This window comes from Panthera pardus, unplaced genomic scaffold, assembly GCF_024362965.1.
Source record: "Panthera pardus isolate Hobbes unplaced genomic scaffold, ASM2436296v1 HiC_scaffold_17, whole genome shotgun sequence".
NCBI lineage: Eukaryota > Metazoa > Chordata > Mammalia > Carnivora > Felidae > Panthera > Panthera pardus.
This window is the reverse complement of record NW_026526732.1, coordinates 21,704,543-21,721,873: the sequence shown is the minus strand read 5'-3', so window position 1 is coordinate 21,721,873 and position 17,331 is coordinate 21,704,543. Positions and strand designations below refer to the sequence as shown.

Genomic DNA, 17,331 nt, shown 5'->3' with positions numbered 1-17,331 from the left:
ACAAAACTGTAGCTCACAGGATCCTTTCCTGAGTGACAGCTGGAGTTTCTATGTATTTCTAGAATTTTCCCTTCTAAACAGTGATACTTACAATTTTTAACTGTTTTAATTGGAGACCTTTCTAGAATATACAAATCTTTCCTTGCCTTAAACAAAATATATAAACTTACAACAAACATTTAAAAAAAATCCTTGGCGTTCTTATTGTGATAGGTAGAATTAAAGAACTTTAAGGGCTATATACAATCTTACAGTTCATTTAAGCCAGTGTTTCTCGATGTTTTTATATTATCAACTCTCAGAGAGCCTCGTGAGATCCCCACTCCCATGAAATTTTAATACCATGGGTATACTGTATATCTCTTTCTGTACTTTACAGTTGTGCTTTATACATAAAAAGGGTACATTTTTCCACTCCCCTCCCTGACCCTGCCCCACCAAAGAACCACTTTTCACCTCCACTGAGAATGTGTGGTCCAGTGTAATGCTCTCAGGCTCTGAGAAGTTAAATGACATGTTCAAAGTCACATGGCAGAGCCAAGATGATAATTTTCTATACTAAGGTATGATAATGCTCTTCATGCTCTGAGTTCTGAAGAGTTGGTAGTAAATTTATTCAGGCTACTGTACTTTGTAAGATCTTCTGCTTTATTTTTAGTGTATAAATTTTATTGGGTGTCTTCCCATTGTCAGGATCTATGCTAATCTGTTCACATGCATTATTTTATTTAATCTGCAAGCCATAGGAGACAGGCTGCGTTTTCATCAATGCCATGTCGTTGAATAGACTGAAGCAGAGGAAAGTTAAGGAACACCCAAGATCACACAGCTCTTAAAAGCAGAACTGAGACTGGTATCCAGACCTTTTTGACTGTGCAGTCAGTCTTACCTTCTTTAAGAATAATTTTGTTCTTCTTCCTTGTTATAGGAATGTCAGCTATTGCTGTGACTGCTCTGTGTACCTGCCTCTCGGATCTGTCTGTGATTCCACTTACTGTTTCTTATCTGTGTTGAGTTTAGAAACCAGATCTGATTAACGATACAGGGGCCTCTGCCGATGAATAATGTAACACTCTCCAGTATGTGGCCATTGTGCCCTCTGCAGTGGTCGCTGAGAGGGTTTATACAAGGGCTCTCCTCTTATCTCAAAGCCATACTCTGTATATGCGTCATTGTCAGCCAAATTCGGGGAGGGAGGTGAGGGGTTATTATACTTGCTCATGGAATACTGTCATTGTGGCATAATGTGTGAGGTTTAATATCAGCTTTCAAAGGAAATGTTTTGTATGAATTGCAATTGGCCTAAGTAATTTGGCCATTCACAGTTATAGGGCCTCAGTCCCTTATCTACGATGCCAAAATGCAATATGCTCTGATAACAGAAAGCTTTGAATTGACATGAGGCTGTTTATTATAGCCTTTATTTGTCCTGCTTAGTATAAATAGCCTTGTTCCTAGCTGCAGAAATATTAATGTGTTTGCTGCCTCAGACCCTACTTGGGGGTAATATGTCATACAGATACATTCATAATAATAATTTTTTATTGTACAGAAAGTTCTTAATTCTGAAACACAGCTAGCTCCCACTATGTTGGATTCTGCAAACAACAGGCCTGTTTCTAATGTCTTTAACTAACAGACATGGATTGATCACTGCTCTTTTCATCTGTGAAATTGTTTTCCTCTTACATCTCTTAATGGCAATTAACAATTTTTTTTTTTTAGTGTAAGTTGAGATTATAGTGTGAGTTGAAATGTGTTCATAGTAACTTTTGAACTGTGGATGTCTGATTTGGGTCTGAAATGGTGTTTAGCCCTAGAGTGCCTATGTATATGTATATGTGTATGTATATATGTACGTATATGTGTATGTATATGTATACATATACTTGCCTACATGCATACCCATACACACACCTAGTGATCTACGTTGAAATATTGTAAAGGAAATGAGACAATATCCTTTTGTGCTATAAGGACCATCTTATACATCATTAATCACGATGTGCTGGGAAGATGGAAGATTCTGTGCAATGAGCCTACTCTCTTTGTGATCCATGAATATGCCATCAGTGAGGTTGGAGGTGGGACTGAGAGATTTGGAGAGGACCACACGTAATGTCAGCATCTGGGTTGGGTGGGGCAGAGAGCTTCCTGTGGGAACTTCAGTATTGCTGGGCAGAGATGACTGCCTCTTTGTGGTTGGTCGTAATAAACGTAAAGGGAAGATAGCCCTGTTATCGTGTTCTTTAGCACTGCTCATCTCAGAGGCAAATAGAAGGAATGCAGATGGTACATGGGTTGCAGGGGAGAGGAAGGGGTTTGTGAGGTAGTGAGATGGAGATTGCTCTCAGTCCATAATCATGGGTAAGATGTCTCTTTCGCTGGGTGGTACAGCCCCCACTAGAGCCTGTGGCTCGGCAGGCAGATCTTAAATTGAATTTCAGACACTACTTACCTGTTGAGGTAGGGAGCAACCCTTTTAACCAGTATGCAGTGACCATGGGCCTGGAGGTCATTATATGAACATAATGGGTAAATGCCTTGTGCTTTGAAAGAGTAAGGTTTTGCCTGGAAGATGAGAGAAACAGTATTTTCCTGGAAGTGGCAATGGAAAGCAAGGAAGAGGACCCTTATTCCAATTACTCACCCTGGGGCATATAGGATCTGTGAGGAGAAAGAAAAAAACGCCATTAAAATTTTCCAGAGGAACTGATGTTCCTAAGGAAGCCAATTTCCCTTAAGATGAAGGGGTTGATCTGTGGTCTGCTGATCATAGAAGAGATTTCTGGACATAATAGAAGAAGGGTTTTGGGGGTGAGTTGGGGTTGACTGGGGAAGGTGCAGAGTAGTATTGGAGTTAAGTCTTATATTGGCTGGGTAATGAAGACTGGATATTTGGTAGTGATTTAGCTAAAAGGGAAACAGGATGTGGTGATATAAATTCTGTCACAGAAATAGTTCTGTGGTCTTAGCTATTTACTTGCTGGCTGCAGCAGCCCTAGGGAGAGCAACTCCTTTGGGTTGTACAAGGTCAATGGCAGGCATCATCGAGTGGGGGTGGGGCCAGTGGGGGCTCCTTTCTTGAGCTTCCCAATTGGTATGGCATTAGCAGTTTAGAATAGTCTCCTTAAATCCCATGGAGTGAATATTTCAATGCTTGATGATGACCCAATCTCTGTGTAACAAAGACTGGTCACCAAAAGACAATAGATTGTGGGGTATGTCTGTAGAGACTAATTCTTCATTAAATCAACTGCATTTCCCCAAAGTGTGCTTTAATACATTTTTTAGCGAAATGTTATTTTATTTACCAAAGAACAAAATTACCTTATGAAAGTATCCATTGAAAAGCTTAAAGAATTGCTTCATTGTAAGTTTTCTACATGCCACTCAAACTATGGATGCCACTATTTTCCTCTCAAAGGAGATAAATATATTTAAATCTCATGTAACTGTAAAGGTCACTTTTTAAGTATAGCAAAACTTAGCAACACATATCTGTGGGTTTCTTAAGGTATTCTTTTTCATTAAAGCAAAAAAAAAAAGAGACATATTTAGTTGTATTCACTCTTTTGACCCAATTATAACCACATGCACACTTGATTAAATAATATGTCTTGTAGCTTAACTTATCAAAGTATTGTTTAACGTCTTTAAAGTAACATTTGAAAAGTCAGTTATATGGGTGGCCATGTTTTGTTAGGCTGCAAAATAACCATAGCTATTTTGTAGAATATAGCTGGTTTTATAGCAGAAATCTCTTCCAAAAGCTGAGTTTACCTTTTAAAAATCCCAGTTCCCTTAAATATAAACTATTATAAATCTGTTACCCATGGATTCCTCAAATCTTTTATGAGAAGCTATTTATATGTTCAGTCTGCACCATTACTTGTCCCAAAGAATTCTATAGTCTGTTACTTCTGTTTGAAGTTAAAATTCTTGTTTCTGCTAAAGTTACCCTTCTAAACTTCAAATATTGTTATCTTTTAGGCTTTCAGGCTATCCTTTATTCTTTATAGGCTAAAAACTATTTTAAAAAAATTTAAAGATTTTAAAAAATTTTCTCTACCTTTGTCTAGTAGCCACAGTGTCCTAAACTTGAAATCCCCCCGCCTTTTTTTTTTCCTCCTATAATAGTGCTCCTGCCCCTATATTCTCTCATTACACTTCTCAGAACCTCTTCTGGCTCTTCTGATCTTTTCTTAAGATGTAGCAAACCTGAACTGCCAGATATACACTCTTCACTGAGAATTGTAGACCGATGCCAGTTCAGTGCTGATGTGCTCTTAAGAACTTGCACGTGAGTTCTTTCCAACCTTTTTGCTGCCTACACAACACTCATGTATCCTCGTCAGTTACATTTCATTTACATGCAGTGATTCGTGATGATGCTGGACTTGAAGCTAGGGATGGGGGCGAGAATGAAGAGTCTCTTCTATAATCTCTGTGGTGGATTATGTAGTTTTAAAAGGACCCCTGGTCGGGCACCTGGGTGACTCAGTCAGTTAAATGTCTAACTCTTTTTTTTTTTTAATTTTTTTTTTAACGTTTTATTTATTTTTGAGACAGGGAGAGACAGAGCATGAACAGGGGAGGGTCAGAGAGAGGGAGACACAGAATCTGAAACAGGCTCCAGGCTCTGAGCTGTCAGGCACAGAGCCCGATGTGGGGCTCGAACCCACGGACCGCGAGATCATGACCTGAGCCGAAGTCGGCCGCTTAACCGACTGAGCCACCCAGGCACCCCAAATGTCTAACTCTTGATTTCAGCTCAGGTCACAATTTCAGGGTCATAGGAAGGAGCCCTGCATTGGGCTTTGTGCTGAGCATATAGCCTGCTTGGGATTCTTTCTCTCCCTCTCTCTGTTCCTCCCCCATGCATGTGCACATGTGCACTCTCTCTCCCTCTCTCTCAAAATAAATAAAAATTAAAAGGACCTCTGGAGACTCTGAAATGGGTCCTTTCCTCATCTATTTGAGGCAAATTATTTTAAAGGATAGAAAAAAAATTGGAGATATGAAGTGATTTATCCGAAGCCATATAGTTAGTGAATGTCAGAGGTGGTAGAATTAGTTGGTTTTCTGAGAGCAGTGAACAAATGGCATTAAAGGTAATTTATTAACTTGCGTGATGAAGTGTGCATACATATTCCTGAGACTTTCATTTGAGCAATTATTTTGGCCTTATGATAGTATGATAAATCATGTGTAATTCCTTAAAAATGGATAAAATTTCTTGTGGTGTCCAGTATGCCATACTTACCACTGGATCTCATTTTAAAAGAAGAACAAAATGGGTGATATGTTACCTTTGAGTTATATTCTATTTTAAATTGCATGTGAAATTATATTTAAAAATCAGACTATAAGTTAATGCACACTATGATTACAAGTTTTAAAATGTATATTTATTATAATAATATGAAGACAATTTGGACTGCTATAGAGTTTAGTTCCCAGTATGTTCATTATTTTAAATAATTGATTACATTCATGATAAAAAAAAAATCTGACACCCAGATATATGTGAGCTTGAAAAAATTCTCTGGGACATTTATTATTAAATTGCACATTTGCATGCTGTAAGCAAATTAATTTCCCAGTGTTTCACTAAATGCATATACAAGATTAGGGAAAATGTTATTTATTGAGTGTTTATTTTTCTATTTCTTTTACTTTATTTTTTCTACTTTATTGATACATTTATGTATATATACCTCATTTTGTCCATGAATTATTACAGGATGGGAGACGTTATTTCTGTTTTTGTTAATGCATTCAGTGCATACTGGAATTGCTACTGTGTGTAGGCCTTGGGAGTACCAGGTGCGCTGATGATCCAGAAGCTTCTCACAGACAACAAAATAGTCACTTTTGGTCATGATTGGAGATGTGATAAGGTGGCAGAATGTCTTCCCAGGTAGGGAGATTATCTTGGATCATCTGAGTGGACCCCGTTCTATGACATGCGTCTTCATGAAAGTAAAGATGGAGGAAGGGGTCAGGAGCCAAGGAATATGGGTGATCTCCAGCCAGAAGCTGGAAATGACAAGGAAACAGGACTATCTCTAGGGCCTTCACCAAGGAATGTGGCCTTGCTGACAACTTGATTTAAGTCTGGGGAGCTCTAGTTCAGAAACTACCTGACAGAACTGTGAGGTAATAAACTCAGGTGGCTCGAAGCCGTTGAGTTTGTGGAGATCTGTCATAGCAGAAAGGGCACACTAACAGCCAGGGTAAAGGACATCATGTGATTGTGTGGGACAAAGTGCCTGCACTTCATTGCAGGTGTCTGCACCAAGTTCTGGGGGGAGGGGAAGGTGAGTGGGAATGGGGGTGGGGATGAAGGATATTTAAGGTAAAGAATGTAAACACTAAAGCTCTGGACCGAGGATTAGTGATTGGTTCATTTTTAAAGGGAAATAAATAAACCCATTGGATTCTCAGACATTTGCATCCTTTTTTCTAGGCTGGGCATTCTTAAGGTTTAATAGAGCTAATCTATAATCTGTTTTTACATTAGCTGTTTGCCACATAACCTATTACGTACATGTGAGTATTCTTCAAAATAAATGATAATGATTCTGTAAAATTAAAACATTTGACTTCATCAAATTTTATAGTCATTAATTTTACGTGAGTGTTAAGAGGTGCCTACTCATGGTCAACTAATTGCGTGTGTGTACTCCTGTAATTTTTTGCTTTTTAGTACCATTTTGGTACTGCCTTTATTTGGTTATTCGTAATAGTTTTTCTGTTGATGTTTTATTTTTTTTTTTATTTTTATTTTTTTTTTTTTAACGTTTATTTACTTTTGAGACAGAGAGAGACAGAGCATGAATGGGGGAGGGTCAGAGAGAGAGGGGGAGACACAGAATCTGAAATAGGCTCCAGGCTCTGAGCCGTCAGCACAGAGCCCGACGCGGGGCTCGAACTCACGAGTCGTGAGATCATGACCTGAGCCGAAGTCGGACGCCCAACCCACTGAGCCACCCAGGCGCCCCTCTGTTGATGTTTTAAAAACTGGGTGGAAGATTAAACAACACCAGTACTGCCAACCACCCAAATTCTAGTGGGTAACTTCTAAAATTTAAAAAGTAACGCAATAGGGGCTCCTGGATGGCTCACTCGGTTGAGCGTCTGACTTTGGCTCGGGTCATGATCTCACAGCTCGTGGGTTCAAGGCCCGCATCAGGCTCTGTGCTGACGGCTCAGAGCCTGGAGCCTGCTTCGGATTCTGTGTCTCCCTCTCTCTCTGCCCCTCCCCTACTTACACTGTCTCTGTCTCTCAAAAATAAATGAACATTAAAAAAATTTTTTTTAAATAAAAAGTAAAGAAATATATACATATGTTTTAAAAAATTAGAAGTACTTAAAGGTGTATTACAAAATATAGTGGTTCTCTCACTGTTCACCATGGTTCCTCCCCCCCCACCGGGAGCAACTACTTTATCTTCTTTTGGCTTCTCCTTACGTCATTTATACATTTGCATATTCTAAATAAAATGAGTATACCATTATCTTCCAATACATCAATATTAGATATTGTCTATTGATATCCTATTCTGGTAAATACATAGGGCATAGCTTTCTCATGCCACTGTTCTCTTCCCTTCCTCATCATTGAATTTTTTTTCACTTTATTTTTATTGTGGTAAAATATGCATAACATAAAATTTACCATCTTAACTATTTTTAAGTCTATAGTTCAGTGGTATTAAATATTCATGCCATTGTGCAGCCATCACCACCGACCATGCCCATAACTCTTTTCATCTTGCAGAGTGAAAACTCTGTGTTCATTAAACGATAACTCCCCATTCTTTCTTTCTCCCATTCCTGGCAACCACCATTTTACTCCCTGTTTGGATTTGACTACTCTAAGTACCTCATGTAAGTGAAATTATACAGTATCTGTGTTTTTTTTTACTAACTTATTTCGCTTTGTATAATGTGCTGAAGGTTCATCCATGTTGTAGCATATGTCAGAATTTCTTTCCTTGTTAGGGCTTAATAATGTTTCCTTGTATGTATATATCACATTTTACTTATCCATACATCAGTTGATGGACACTTGGGTTGCTTCCACATTTTACTTATTGTGAATTATGCTGCTGTGAACATGGGGGGCAAATGTTTTCAAGATGCTGCTTTAAATTCTTTTGGGTGTATCCACAAAAGCAGAATTGATAGATCATATGTTAATTCTATTTTTAATTTGTTGAGGAATCACCATACTGTTTTCCACAGTGGCTATATCATCTCATTGCTGAATTTTTATTTTTATTCTTAATTTTTTTTTAATTTTTTAAATGTTTATTTATTTTAAGAGAGAGAAAGAGAAAGAGAAAGAGAAAGAGAAAGAGAGAACACCCAAGTGGGGAAGATGCAGAGAGAGAGGGAGCGAGAATCCCAAGCAGGCCGTGCACTGTCAGTGCAGATCCCAATGCGGGGCTTGAACCCATGAACTGTGAGATTGTGACCTGAGCCAAAACCAAGAGTCAGTTGCTTAACAGACTGAGCCACCCAAAGGCCCCTTAATGCTGAAGTTTTAGATAAACAGTTATTCTGTGTTGACACTGTTATGTGTGTCTAAACATCATCAACAGCCAAGCACTGAAGTTTATTATAATTTTGCTTCTTGTTTTTTTCATCTGAAATTAATAATTGCCTTGCTTTTATGTACTTAGGTTCCTTTGTACCTATTACTAATTCTTCCCACATTTGTCAATGACCTGACAGTATAATTTCTCACAAAGTCGATCATAGTAAGCAATCTATTACTTCTAATATTTTTACTTAGAGACATTTCTTCTGTAGACATACTTTCTGGGCCATAATCCTGAGGATTTTCTGTGCTTTTCTCCTAGTTTGGAATCCCTGTTTCATGGATCTAATGTGGGTTTGTCTTTTTTTTGTGTGTGTGCATGTTTTTCTTTTCTCTTTTGGGTTATTTCCTTGTTTTTTCCGAATGTATCCTTTGTTAGCTTCATCTAGTTAAAACAAAAAAACATAGCCCTCATCTGACCCAATTCATTGGCTGTCTCTTTTGAGATCTCTTCTCACCATTAGCGTGAAGGTCTGTTTGCTTCTCCCTCTCTTGGCTCCCCTGTTTTTTGCTTCTTATATATATATTTTTTCCTGGTTTACAATCTTGATTGTCCTTTTCCTATAAATACTTATTATAATACTGTTACAAGGACTCTGAGAAATATGGAGATATACAAGAGTCCTTCTGCCCATAGTGAGTCTACAGAACAGGAGGACAGAAAACAAATACATGTAATACAAAGTAAAATTTAAGTGTGTAACAAGATCACAATCGAAGGGCTTTTCCAGGATCCATGTTTTTTAAACCTTTTTTTTTTTTTTCCGAGAGAGCTGCGTTAGCAGGGGAGAGGGGTGGGTGTGGGAGGGGGAGGGAAGAAAGAGAGAGAGAGAGAGAGAGAGAGAGAGAGAAAGAGGGAGAGAGAATGTCTTAAACAGGCTCCACACTCAGCACACAGTTCATGGAGCTCAGTCCCACAATCCTGGACATGACCTGAGTTGAAATCAAGAGGCTGACACTCAACCGACTGAGCTACCCAGGTGCCCCCATGTGATTACTTTCTGGATAAAGAGGAGCAGTGACCTTTTATGAACTTAAAGCAAGGAAATCTAATTGGGCTGGGATGTTCTGAAGAAGGTGGTCCTTACCCCTGAAAGAATTGGCAGGATTTTGATAAGTGGAGGTGGTTAGAAGGACATTTTTATGTGGATATGAAGTTTTTGGGTGGACACAGTATTAAGAATATCCTAGAACAATAGGAGCATACCATGTTGATCTGAAGAGAGTTTTGGAGAGATCTAGGGAATAAGTTAGAAAAGTGAATTCGTGACAGATTGTGGAGGACATTGAGTTTCAGGAAAAGCAATTTGGGTTTATTCTAGGCAACCAAACACTACTGGAGACTGTTTAGTAGGTAAATGCTCAGATGAGGTTGATGACTTTCTAGAATGGCTTATGAATGGGAACATAAAGCTTTCGTGCCTGGCTTTTTTGACTTAGCAAAATGCATTTGAGATTCCATCCATGTTGTTGCATCTGTCAGTTTATTGTTGAGTAGTATTCCATTGTATGCATACACCACAGTTTATCTATTTACCACCTGATGATATTTGGGTGATTACCTGTTCGGGGCCATTATGAATAAAGCTGCCTCAAAGATTTGGATGTGGATTTTGTGTGAATATATGTTTTCATTTCTTTTGAGTAAATACTTGGGCGTAGGATTGCTAGATTGTTCTTGAGTACATGGTTAACTTTATTAAAAGTTTTTCGATGGCGGTACCATTTTGCACTCCCATTTGCAATGTATGAGTGTGGCAGTTATTCTACATTTTCCCCAGTACTTGGTATAATAATTTTCTAAAGCCATTCTAATGTCTCATTGTGGCTTGAATTTACATTTCTCTGATGAGTACTGATGATGAGTATGTGCTTATTTACCATCCGTGTATCTTCTATGATGGCCTGTTTAAATCTTTTACCCATTCATTTAAGAATTTGTTTATTGATGTGTGAAGATTGATGTTCATTGTAAAATCCAAGACTACAGAAAAGTACAAACAGGAAAGTGAACCACCTTAAATCCCAGCACCTAGAAATAACTGTTTTAATATTAACATTACAGGCATTTATCCTTTTATCTAAATATACAGACAGTCCTGTGTATAAGACAGATGGATGGATGCATGATGTATGGATAAATGAGTGGATGGGGTAGAAAATATATATAAATATAAATGAGATTATATTACACATACTGATTTTTTTATTGTTATATAGTTCACATACCATGAAATTAACTCTTTTAAAGTGTACAACTCAGTGATTTTTAGCATATTCACCATGTTGTGCAACCACAACAATACTCTCAATTTCAGAACATTTTATCACCCCAAAGAGAAACACAATACCCATTAGCAGTCAATCCACATTGCCTTCTTCTCCAGTCCTAGGCAACAACTAATCTCTCTTCATTCTGTGTGGATTTACCTCTTTTGGAAATTTCATATAAACATGAATGGAATCACACAATATGTAGCCTCTTATGTCTGGCTTCTTCCACTTGCCATACTTTCAAGGTTGATACATGTTATAGCGTGTATCGGTATTTCACTCCTTTCTATGGTTGAGTATACTACATGTATACTACATTTTATCTATCCATTTCTCTATTGATAGACATTTGGGTTGATTCTACCATTTGGCTATCAGAAATAATGATGCTATATGAAAATTTGTGTGCAAGTGTAGATATATGTCTTCAGTTCCCTTGGGTTTAAACACTTAGGGTGTAATTGTTAGTATCCACTTTTAGCATTGTTTTTTTTTTTTTTTTTTTTTTTTTCTCATTATGGAGCTTTGAGGCATAAAAAGTTTTAAAGGTTGAATATACAGGAATGTATACCTCTTAAATGTTTACATTTATTTATTTTGAAAGAGAGAGAGAGAATGCATGAGTGATCACAAGTGAGGGAGGGGCAGAGAGAAAGAGGGAGAAAGAGAGAATCCCAAGCAGGCTCCACGCTGTCAGCACAGAGCCTGATGCAAGGCTAAGTCTCATGAACCGTGAGATCATGACCTGAGATGAAATCAAGAGTCGGATGCTTAACCAAATGAGCCACATAGTTGCCCAGGAATGTATCTGTCTTAAATCATGCAACTCCATGATAGTTCTATGTGTTAGTTTTGACTTTGGTTTAATGAAGAGTTTATAGAAACTTGATTTTCCAATGTTTCCCAAATGTAATATTATTAAATCAGTTTAAAGAACCAATTTGTATTGATTTGAGTTGTTTTAAAATATGTAAAGTAAGCCCTTAAAATTATTTTCATTTTGTCATATTTCTTCAGATTTTACTGCTTCCTAGAATTCATTTAGTCACTTGTTGCATGAATATTTATTGATACTTCCTTTGAGTGTTAGGCATTATGCTAAGGTATTGAAATAAAATATCAGGGAATAACTTAATATACAATTAGGAGTTGTAAAATGGAGTCATGATTATTTTATGATATGGGTGTTATTTTGTTCATATTTATATGTCTCTCTCCCTGTTCTCACTATTCACATCACTCCTCTCATTCAGAATTATTCAAGATACACAGGTCAATAAATGTCCCAGTTACATTAGGCACTTAAATAATAAAGGTTCCTCGGAGGCTGTTAATGTGTTTTTCGGGGTTGCACGGTCCGGACTGTCACACCGGAAGTCATGGAAACGTGCGTGTCGTGTTGTTACTTGCAGCGTTGGCGACAGACAGAGCGCCTTGGAAGCTGAACTGAGGACAGTGCAGGCCTCTCGTAGGGATCTGGAGAACTTCCTGAAGTGGATACAAGAAGCAGAGACCACAGTGAACGTGCTTGCAGATGCCTCTCAGCGGGAGAATGCTCTTCAGGACAGCGGCTTGGCCAGGGAGCTCGCACAGCAGATGCAGGCAAGTGCACGGGACACTGCACCCAGTGTTTTTATTTTTACTGCGCTCTTTTGATGCAGCTGCATGCAAATTTATTACCATTAAAAGGTGAGGTTGTTACCTAATTCTGTTAGGAGATCCATGCTCCCCTGTGAATAATTGGTTTCTGGAAATAAGATCTATAAAATACTTTTACTTAATAATAGAGGAAAACCCCGTTTTATGGAAGTAATAATTGTTTATTTACACTAACAGACTCAGAGCTGTTCTGTTTTTGTCATTTTAAGCCCTATTACACTTAGCCTCATTGAATCCTAAATTATAAGGGCACCTCCTTTTTTTTTTTTTTTTTTTTTTTTTAACATTTATTTATTTTTGAGACAGAGAGAGACAGAGCATGAACGGGGGAGGGTCAGAGAGAGAGGGAGACACAGAATCTGAAACTGGGCACCTCCTTTTAATATGAAGGTGTTTCTTTCTCCATTTATTATAAAGTACTTAATATAAAAGCTGCAAAGGCTCTGTGGCTTAATTTACAACTACGAACATTAGGCTTAAGAACATTATTACTTTTATGTCATTAGCTCGATACTATGATTGTATATGGAGTCTGAGGTTCAACTATCTCTCCTCTACGAAACATGCTAACACAAAATCTTTCCTTTACAAAAGTTTATGAGAAATGTCAAGTAGCACATCTGTATCTTTTCTCTGCCCCCAAGTACAACTGCTTCAGTGCCCTTGAATTTACCATCTTTGTATAGAATGACCTAATCCGGCCAATCACAGGCCTTCTCATTTAGGACTTGGTGTGAAAACCTATTTTAATGGAGAAGTCTGCTTGTCTACCAGTTTCACATCTGCATATTTCTTTATGTCTTGTCAGTCTCACGTCATTCTCACAGTTATTATTTCTGGTATGCTTGTGAACTCATGACTCGGTGCCATCTGAGGCATGTCCGTCCTGTCCCGGCTGATCACTTGGCTCCTCAAGGGCAGACATTATGTGACTCCATATTGTTGCCTACCTAGTGTCATACGTGTACATTCTAGGTAAATACTGACCACTTCCTGTGGACCCTAACTTCACCATTATGAAATTCAGTGTGATGATCTTTTTGAGTCTTTTCTTAGAATTCTTTTCCCTTGAAATATCAGAATGTTCACAGATATACGAATCTGGTTAATGGGTACAGTAGCTTTCTGGGAATTGTTCTTATTCTTTTTTTTTTTTTTTTTTAACATTTATTTATTTTTGAGACAGAGAGAGAGAGAAAGCATGAACAGGGGAGGGTCAGAGAAAGAGGGAGACACAGAATCTGAAACAGGCTCCAGGCTCTGAGCTGTCAGCACAGAGCCTGACGCGGGGCTCAAACCCACGGACCGCGAGATCATGACCTGAGCCGAAGTTGGACGCTTAACCGACTGAGCCACCCAGGCCCCCCATAATTGTTCTTATTCTTACAAATTTTCTCTACATTTGAAATTATTTTCACTAAAAAGTTATAAATTATTTTTTTAAAAGGACCTTTCAGGAATAGACTTCTTTGTAACTTGTTCCCATGTGTAAAGACTATTAGGGTATTTTAATGGTGGAGTCCTCAAGATTAATTTAATGAAAATCCATGTTTAATTACATTACTTCTTACTTTTTATTCATTGCATAATACACTTGTGACTTGGTAATGAGGGTGACTGAGCAACTATCGAGGTTAAATATGTCCTTTTGTCTTCCCCGTCTAGAATCTGAGGAAAACACTATACATGTTATTTGATAAAATATTTAGCTATCATCTCTTTTTCAGGGGGTTAGAGAGGGCTCTAACTGTAGGCAGATGCTAGAATATATTATTTTTTATGATTTAAACAACTGGAAGCCAGACTTATAAATGCTCACGGATGCTTACTTTATGTAATGGTGTTAAATTCAAAAGACACCAGGCTGTGCATTTAAGGCTGCAACAGTGTATAGACAATGAGTGAAGGAGGCTTGACATGAACCTTGATGATGAAGATCAGCAAAACAGACGTATTTTAAAGGTTGATAATGTCTTCTGGCACATTTTATCTTGGGATATATTTTTACCATAGCCAAAATTCTTCTCAATACTTAACGAATACTCAAAACTGAGGAAATAAATGTAAATGAAGATGCTTAAAATCTTTCCAAATAAAAATAACTAAGCCTAAGATTGCTTGTCTTCTGGCAACCAGCATCAAGAAAGAAAGCTTGCTGACTGAAATTATGGCATGTATAGTAAATGTCTCTCGAAAATAATTTAATGTTGTTGAAATTTAATGTTGTGACTCCTAAGAAGTATTAAAGAGGGGCATTTATTAAGAGCCTGTTATAGTGTCTTTGTTTGTCTAAGGATAAACACATGTATTTGTTTTTGTTTAGGGTATTTCCCATGATAGTAATTTGCATGATTTTTCACTGCCTTGCTCCTTTTAAAAAGGAGCATTTTATTTTATTTTATTTTTTAAAAATATTGTCTTCTGTGTATTTATTTATTTTTGAGAGAGAGAGCAAGAGCACAAATAGAGGAGGGGCAGAGAGAGAGAGAGAGAGAGAGAGAGAGAGAGAGAATCTGAAGCAGGCTCCAGGCTCTGAGCTGCTGCTCAGCTCAGAGCCTGATGCAGGGCTCGAACTCACAAATCCTGAGATCATGACCTGAGCTGAAGTCAGATGCTCAACCGACTGAGCCGCCCAGGTGCCCCAAAATGATCTTCATTTTAAAACATCCTCTCTATTTTATTAAAAAAATGCTATGGCTTTATTTTTGGCACCTTATAAGTAGATGCATGTAGAGACTTAGTACCTTTTGCTTAGTATTCCTGAGATGAGAGAACTTAAATTATCCTGTGACTTTTTGTGCTGGTGACTCGTCCTTTTGTGGGAGTGAATAGAGAATGAAAATGCAAACTTTTTTGGGAAGGAAAAGATGTTTGTTGAAGAAAATAAATGTACAAACAAAAGTGCCTGAAATTATAAAATGCATTTTCTGGTGGCATGGTGGTGGTGGGGGTGGGTGGGCGGTTTAGGGGTGTGCTAAAAAAGGTGGAATTAGGGCCTTGGCGTATGTGTGTCCTGTGCACAAGGGGTGTATGTAGAACTGCTTACATGTCATACTCGCTGTTTGTACCTGCTCCATGTCTCATGACAGCTGGATACAGAGATACAGGAGTATTTCATGAAGATGAAGAAGCTTATTCCGTATTCATCTTAAGGTAATTTTGGGTGAATTTTGATAAACGATAGTTTAGAAGCACAATGGAAGATGAAGATTCATTTCTGGGAGTATCCTATGATACATGCCATTTCTGTTAAGGATGGATGACCATTTGGATTTATGTATTTATGTTTCATTGCCTGACTGCAAGGCAGTAAGGCTTTACTCCTCAGCAGAGCTGGCAAGAGAAAACCCAGTCCTTTGGAGAGAGAAGCTCCGAGTTTCTGAGCGGTTCAGGTCACAGAGGGTCTTGTTCGACTTGCTGAGTTTTTTATATCGTAACCCAGTGGCAACAGGGAGAAGTCATCGAAGAGTGTTGTTGAGCAAGAGGGTGATGCAAGGGGATTTGTGTTTTATAGGACTCTAGCTGATGGCATTGCGAGGAATGGGTTTGAACTGGGCAAGATTAGTAGCAGTGCATGAGGTCTGGTAAGATAGTCTTGCAGCCATCTGGTGAGAGAGGTGATTATGACCAGAAATGAGGCAATCACAGGGGGAATAGACCTAATGTCTTGATAGTATGGCAGAGAGGGAGAAGATTGCCAGGTGGGATTAGAGCCTGAGATGAGGAGTAGAAGGAAAGAACAAGTCAGGGCAAGGGTGCAAGTTGGTGTGGAGTGTGAAGGAATGATACGTTTCATTTGGACTATGTTGAAATAAGGTTTGTGAGTAACATCCAGGAGGAGATGCCCCAGTATGCAGCAGTCACTGTGTTTCTATATTTAGGTGAAGGAATTTGGCTGAAGTGCAGAAACTTCCTCCCCCCACCCCCGCTTTGGAATGAAAGCCTACTATTGGCTTCCCTATCAGTTTATCTGTTCGTTCAAATGCATTTATTCTGAATTTTCCTGTCTACATTCTAGGATATTATTATCATTTTAATCATATTTCAAAATATAAGCTTTACATTTTGGCAGTAACCAATTAATAGAGCTAATCTGATTCTTTCCTGGAGAAAATCCTGCTGCCCTGCTGCCTTTCTGGGTTGTTCTTACAATAAGTAGGTAGCTGTTTTTGCTCTCGCACAAGATGTGTTTTTGGATTATTATATTTTCATCTCCTGTGTTCTCTTTCAGCCTAATTTTCATCCTCTCCACAGGTGCAGACTTTGATGATTTAGATTGTTGCCGATCTTCCCTGGTACCCAGCTCCATACCCAGCATTGTGTTTGGGGGGGCGGGGGTGGTATACCTCTGTTGTGCAAACTTTATCTGCTGGTTCAGGGACAGGAATTACAACTTCATATATTTTTTTGATAGCAGCTTTATGACTTATAATTCCACGTTTCACACAATCCATCCATTTAAAGTGTACAGGTCAGTTGTTTTTAAGTGCGAAAGGTGTGTAACAATCACTACAATCAGACAGAACATTTTCCTCATCCCAAAAAGAAATCACATGCCTCTTAGCTATCAATCCCCCATTACCAACCCTCTAACCCCCTACCCCTAAATAATCACAAATCTACTTTCTGGTTCTGTATATTTGTATGATAACTTAATATTTTTAATTACGTCATTAATTGACTGCCTCTTCCGATTTTGGCTTTGTAGAGATATTTTGATGTTGTTAGCCTATCCAGAGGGAGGCAGTAGAGGTTCTCAGTATAGACCTGCAGGGAAAAAAATACAC

The 17,331-nt window shown here is 38.3% G+C and overlaps 1 protein-coding gene across 4 annotated transcripts in view; it reads left to right on the top strand.

Moving 5' to 3' along the window:
* Nucleotides 1-17,331, top strand: part of UTRN (utrophin) — a 487,285-nt gene that overhangs the window by 239,034 nt on the left and 230,920 nt on the right. For all 4 annotated transcript variants that reach the window (XM_053904408.1, XM_053904406.1, XM_053904407.1 and 1 more), the window contains exon 50: nucleotides 12,298-12,487. In XM_053904408.1, the coding sequence (XP_053760383.1) occupies nucleotides 12,298-12,487 (190 nt within the window). The remainder of the gene's footprint in view (nucleotides 1-12,297; nucleotides 12,488-17,331) is intronic.